Source organism: Wolffia australiana, chromosome 11 (genome assembly GCF_029677425.1).
Source record: "Wolffia australiana isolate 7733 chromosome 11, ASM2967742v1".
NCBI classification, from domain to species: domain Eukaryota; kingdom Viridiplantae; phylum Streptophyta; class Magnoliopsida; order Alismatales; family Araceae; genus Wolffia; species Wolffia australiana.
The window spans coordinates 15,190,001-15,196,139 of NC_135845.1; the positions used below are offsets into that span (position 1 = coordinate 15,190,001).

General features: G+C 42.8%; 1 protein-coding gene across 1 annotated transcript in view; it reads left to right on the forward strand.

Annotated features, from left to right (window-relative positions):
- LOC144709494 (NAC domain-containing protein 75-like) overlaps nt 1–5,590 on the forward strand; it is a 7,443-nt gene extending 1,853 nt beyond the window's left edge. The window contains exons 2-5 of the mRNA XM_078583066.1: nt 1,161–1,681; nt 2,530–2,739; nt 4,923–4,997; nt 5,352–5,590. Of these exons, the coding sequence (XP_078439192.1) occupies nt 1,161–1,681; nt 2,530–2,739; nt 4,923–4,997; nt 5,352–5,432 (887 nt within the window). The 3' untranslated portion in view covers nt 5,433–5,590. The remainder of the gene's footprint in view (nt 1–1,160; nt 1,682–2,529; nt 2,740–4,922; nt 4,998–5,351) is intronic.
- The last annotated feature ends 549 nt before the right edge of the window (nt 5,591–6,139 follow it).

A 6,139-nucleotide genomic window follows, 5' to 3' on the forward strand; every position in this document is an offset into this window, starting at 1 on the left:
TCTCTGTTTCTCCTTTCTTTCTCTTTTCTCTCTCGTCTCCCTATTGCTTTTTCTTTCTCTTCTCCTTATATCTCTGTATATTTCTCTTTTTTCTCTCTCTCTTTCTCCAATCTCTCTATCTCCCTATTTCGTTCTCCTTCTCTTATCTTTATATCTGTCTATTTCTATCTCTTCTCTCTCTCTCTCTCTCTCTCTCTATCTCTCTCTCTCTATATATATATATAGGGGGAATACTACGTATCAGCACGAACTCCCGTTTTTGTCAGCCAGGAAGCATACTTGTTCAAAAAATAGCACAAACCAATAAGAAGATGCCAAGTGGCATCTTCTTTTTTTGTCAGTGATGGTCAAGTGCTGACGTGGTAGCCAGGTGGATTCCACCGTGGTGGCCAGGTGGACTCCACGGTGGCATCCACATCTCCGGCCGGCGGGGGCGCCCGTCTCCGGCCGCCGACGCCGCCGCGCGTCTCCACCGCCGACGCTTCCTCTCTTTTGATAATGGCGTCTTCTTCTTCTTCTTCTCCTTCTCCTCTTCTTCTTCTTCTTCTTCTTCTTCTTCATCTTCTTCTTCTTCTTCTTCATCTTCTTCTTCTTCTCTCCTTTTTCTTCTTCTTCTTTGTCTTCTTCTTCTTCTTCTTTTTCTTCCTTCTCTTCTTCTTCTTCTTCTTCTTCTTCTTCTTCTCCTCCTCCTCCTCTTAGTCCTTCTCTGCGGTTTGACAAGAAGAAGACGCCATTATCAAAAGAGAGGAAGCGTCGGCGGCCGGAGACACGCTACGGCGTCGACGGCCGGAGACGGGTGCCCTCGGCGGCCGGAGATGTGGATGCCACCGTGGAGTCCACCTGGCTACCACGGTGGAATCCACCTGGCTACCACGTCAGCACTTGACCATCGCTGACCAAAAAAAATACGAAGACGCCACTTGGCGTCTTCTTATTGGTTCGTGCTATTTTTTGAACAAGTATGAAAGTTCATGCTGCCTGGCTGACAAAAACGGGAGTTCATGCTGATACGTAGTATTCCCCCTCTATATATACATATACACCTCTTTTTCTCGCTCTCTCCCTCGCTTTCTTTGCATGCATATTGAAAAAAAAACCATAACATATACATCATCTTTCTTTCCTCCACATAACAATCTGAACACGTTTTCTACTCGCAGGAGTCACAAGGGACGGCCTAAGCAGACACTTCTTCCACCGCCCATCAAAGGCCTACACAACAGGAACGCGGAAGCGGCGTAAGATCCAGAGAGACTGCGATCTCCGCGGAGGGGAAACGCGGTGGCATAAGACCGGTAAAACCAGGCCTGTGATGATCAACGGCGGACAGAGAGGGTGCAAGAAGATCCTCGTTCTTTACACTAACTTTGGGAAAAATAGAAAGGCGGAGAAGACGAACTGGGTCATGCACCAGTACCATTTGGGGAAATTGGAGGAGGAGAGAGAAGGGGAGCTCGTTGTGTCGAAGATATTCTACCAGACTCAGCCCAGGCAGAGTAATTTAGCGGCCGGGATGGAGAGTTTGGGCAAGAGAGAGAGGGAAGCGAGGGGGAAGGAAGGTTTGTGGAGGAGAGAGGAGGTGGGTTCTGCTGGTGATAGTTTGGGTTTGATCCCCTTGGATGTGCAGCAGATGAATGCGGATGATTGCAGCTTTTCGCCGTTTAGGAGGAGCTTTGATGCGGTTGGTTTGCTCTTTGTGTTCTTGCAGAGTTGGGAAAGATCTATGTTATTTCTCTCTACTCTCTTTCTCTATCTCTACCCGTTTTATCTCATCAATCTATCTATTTTATCTATCTGTCTGACTGTCTGTATGTCTTTATCTGTTTTATCGATCGATCTGTCTGTATGCGGTTGGTTTGCTATATTATCTTCCTGTCTGTCTGTCTGTCTATCTAATATATCTATCTACCTATACTTCGATCCATCCATCTATCTAATATATCTACCTATCTATCCATCTCCCTCGAGCTCAATTTCACTCCTTATCACTTTGGTTGCTTCTCTTTCATCTTTTATTTCGATCTTTTTTCACCTGTCTGTCTCGCTCCATCTCCCTCTAATATCGCTTATGTCTCGAGGCTCTTCCTCCCCTTCATTCACTCTCTCTCTAGCTCTCCCTCTCTAGCTCTCCTTCATCCCTCTCTTTCTCTCCCACTCTCCATTTAGATCTCTCACATTCCTCCCCCCATCTCTCCTCTCCCTCTCAACGTTGTATCACTCTATCCCTATATTCCCTACCTCCTTTTAGGGCTTATCTTTCTCTCTCTAGCTCTGCTCTCTCTTCCACTCTCTCTCTTCCTGTTCTCCACTCTTTCTCTCTTTATCTCTTTCTCTCTCTAAATTCTCTCTCCTTCGAGGCCTTATCTTTCTCTCTCCTTCTCTCTCGTCGCCCCTCGTTCCTCTCTCGCACTTCCCGTCTCTCAGTCACCATCTTTCTCTCTCCACTTAGTCCTCTCTTTCTCTCGCTATCTCCTCCTCACTACCTATTTCCCTCTGATGAAAGGAATACGGAAATGACATGTTTGCCAGAGGGGAAGAGACGGAGAAGAATCACCGGGTGCGAGGGAGACGACGGGTCGCACGTGTGACGCCATGGATGAGCAGGAGTGCCGGCGCGGTCGCCCTTGCAATAACGATATCTCCTCCATTCTCTCTATTATGGGCCCTCCGAGTACATCTCTCTTTCCCGAAGACCCATACAGCGTTTCGAGGCTGTTTCTTCCCGACGACAAGTTACAGGTTTGATATCTATCTATCTATCTATCTCTCTCTCTCTCTCTCTCTCTTTCTCTCTCTCTCTCTCTCTCTCTCTCTCTCTCTCTCTCTCTCTCTCTCTCTCTCTCTCTCTCTCTCTCTCTCTCTCTCTCTCTCTCTCTCTCTCTCTCTCTCTCTCTCTCTCTCTCTCTTTCTGTCTCTGTCTCTGTCTCTGTCTCTGTCTCTGTCGCTCTCTCTCTCTTTCTGTCTCTTTCTCTCTCTTTCTGTCTCTGTCTCGTTCTCTCTCTCCTCTCTTTCTTTCTCTCTCTCGCTCTCTTTCTCTTGCTCTCTTTCTCTCGCTCTCTGTCTTTCTCTCGCTCTCTCTCTCTTTCCATCGCTCTCTCTTTCTCTCCTTCTCCCTCTCACTTTCTCTCTCTTTCTCTTACTTTCTATCTCTTTCTCTCACTCTCTCTCCCTCTCTCTCTCTATCTCACTCTCTTTTCATCTCACTCTCTCCCTTTGTCTCTATCCCTTTCTCCCTCTCTCACTCACTCTCTCTCTCCTTTTCTCTCTCTCTCTCACTCACTCTCTCTCTCCCTTTCTCTCTCTCTCTCACTCCCTCTCTCTCTCCCTTTCTCTCTCTCTCTCTCTCTCTCTCTCTCTCTCTCTCTCTCTCTCTCTCTCTCTCTCTCTCTCTCTCTCTCTCTCTCTCTCTCTCTCTCTCTCTCTCTCTCTCTCTCTCTCTCTCTCCCTCTCTCTCTCTCCCTTTCTCTCTCTCTCTCTCTCCCTCTCTCTCTCCCTTTCTCTCTCTCTCTCTCTATCTCACTCTCTCTTTATCTCCATCTCTCTCTCTCCCTTTCTCTCTCTCTATCTCACTATCTCTTTATCTCTCTCCCTTTCTCTCTCTATATCTCTATCTCACTCTCTCTTTTTCTCTCTCTCTCTTTCTCACTCTCTCTCTCTTTTTCTCTCACACACTCTCTCTCTATCACTATCTATCTCACTCTCTATTTTCTCTATCTCTTTCTCTCTATCTATCTCTATCTCTGTTTCACTCTCTCTTTTTGTCTCTCTCATTCACTCTCTATGTATCTCTATGTCTCTCTCTCACTCCATCTCTCTACCTTTATCTCTCTCTCTATCTCTATCTCTCTCTCACATCCTCTACCTTTCCCTCTCTATCTCAATTTCTATCACTATCTCTTCCTCCATCTCTCCCTCTCTCTATCTCAATTTCTATCTCTACCTCTCCCTCCATCTCTCTCTCTCTATCTCTATCTCTGTCTCACTTCATCTCTCTCTCTCTTTATCTCTCTCTCTCTCTATCTCTATATCTCTCTCACTCCATCTCTCTCTCCAACATTTCATCATTTTGACAACTATTTTCTCTCTCCATCAATACATCATTCTAATTGTGATTCTCTCCCTCTCCATCAGTTCATCACTTTGACTCTGACTCTCTCTCTCCTTCAGTTCATCATTTTGACAATGATTCTCTCTTTCTTTCCATCAATTCATATTTTGAGACTGATTTCTCTGTCTCCATCAGTTCATCATTTTGACTAAGATTCTCTGTCTCCATCAGTTCATCATTTTGACTCTGATTTTATCTCTCTCCATCAGTTCATCATTTGGAATCTGATTTATGTCTCTCCATCAGCTCATCATTTTGCCTCTGATTTTATCTCTCTCCATCAGTTCATCATTTTGACTCCGATATTATCTCTCTCCGTCAGTTCATCATTTGGAATCTGATTTATCTCTCTCCATCACTTCATCATTTTGACTCTGATTTTATCTCTCCATCAGCTCATCATTTTGACTCTGATTAATCATTCTCCATCAGTTCATCATTTGGTCTCTGATTTATCTCTCTCCATCGGTCCATCATTCTGGCTCCGATTTTATCACTCTCTCCATCAGTTCATCATTTTGACTTTTTTCCTCTCTCTCTCCCTCTCTTTCCATCAGTTCATTGATTCATCATTTTAACTATCTTTATCTCTCTCTCCATCAGTTCATCAGTTCATCATTTTGACTCTGATTCTCTTTAATACCCGCATCCATTATTTCAACATTTTTATGGCTTTCTCCGTGATATCTCTCTCTGTCACACACTATCAATAGGGCATCATTTTCTCTGCTTCTCTCTAATTTCTCTCTTCCTCCCTCTCCATCAGCGCATCATTTTGATTCTGGCTCTCACACTAATTTCTTTCTTTTGGAAGCGGAAAACGATGGAGAGGTCCAACTCCAACCTGGAAGACATGATTATGAGTTGCACCCCAACAAACATCAAAGGAGTATGTTTACTTCAGCCGTCGTTCTTTTTTTTATCAAGTTCATCATATTTCATCCCGTAGCACTGACGTTCTTTATCAAAGTGTTTATCTTGAAAATATACTTTGAAAAAATTACAAAAATAATCTAATAATGATGTGTGCTTAGATGGACAAATTATGACAATATGTCATCAGCTATATCCAAAGAATAGAGGCAAAATGATATTAAATATTTAGATGTCGTTTCCTTAGGTCAAATATGGATCATGAAAACAAGAGAATGTGGATATCATCAAGAATAAAGAAAACATCTTCATTTATTTTCATGCACCTTTATTTTGGAAAATCAATGACACATATCTTCAATCATTTCAGGAGATGTCAATTTCCAACGCACAGGAGACCACAGAATGGCTGAAGAACTATTGGCCATATGCAGATAATCCTGATCTCTAATTTAATACTTGATATTTATTTTCAAAGGAATCAACTGGAAGTGTAAGAAATGAAATACCACTAGATTAAATGAAATTGGAAATATGGAAAAATGCTGTTGGGAGCAGGGATATGAAAATACATGGTGTCATGATAAAATACTACAAAAGGATCCCAAGATTGGAGGATTACATCTGTAAAAATATGTTTTCTTAATTTTATACCTATCATGGTTTAAGTTTCATATTATAGTAGGATTTCATCACAGCCATTCTATATCCAAGGTACTTAAAAAAGAGAAATGAGCGAGGGGAGGCTTGTGGCATAGGGTCTTCTTTCTCCTAAGAATAACATCATCAATGTTCATTTGCATTTACAATTATGCCTGTTGGTATCATCTTTTTTGGGTTTTAGATACTTGATATGGATGAAACAAAAGTGATTCATGCAGCAAATGACTTGAAACAGAATGGAAACATCATCAACAAGACAATGAATCGAATCACCAAGGCATAGATCGCATTCGTGATTTCTTGGATCTTGAAATAATGTGTGAGTTGCTCAATTGTATCCCTATGACCACTGGAACATTGAATCTCTTCCTTCACCTTGACAAGCTCCATTCACGCTCATGTGTTGCTATTATGATGTATCAATCTCAATAGGAATGTAGAGGAGTTATGGGGAGAAGGACAAAGCAGGGGAAGCACCCTAAAAAGTTCTGGACT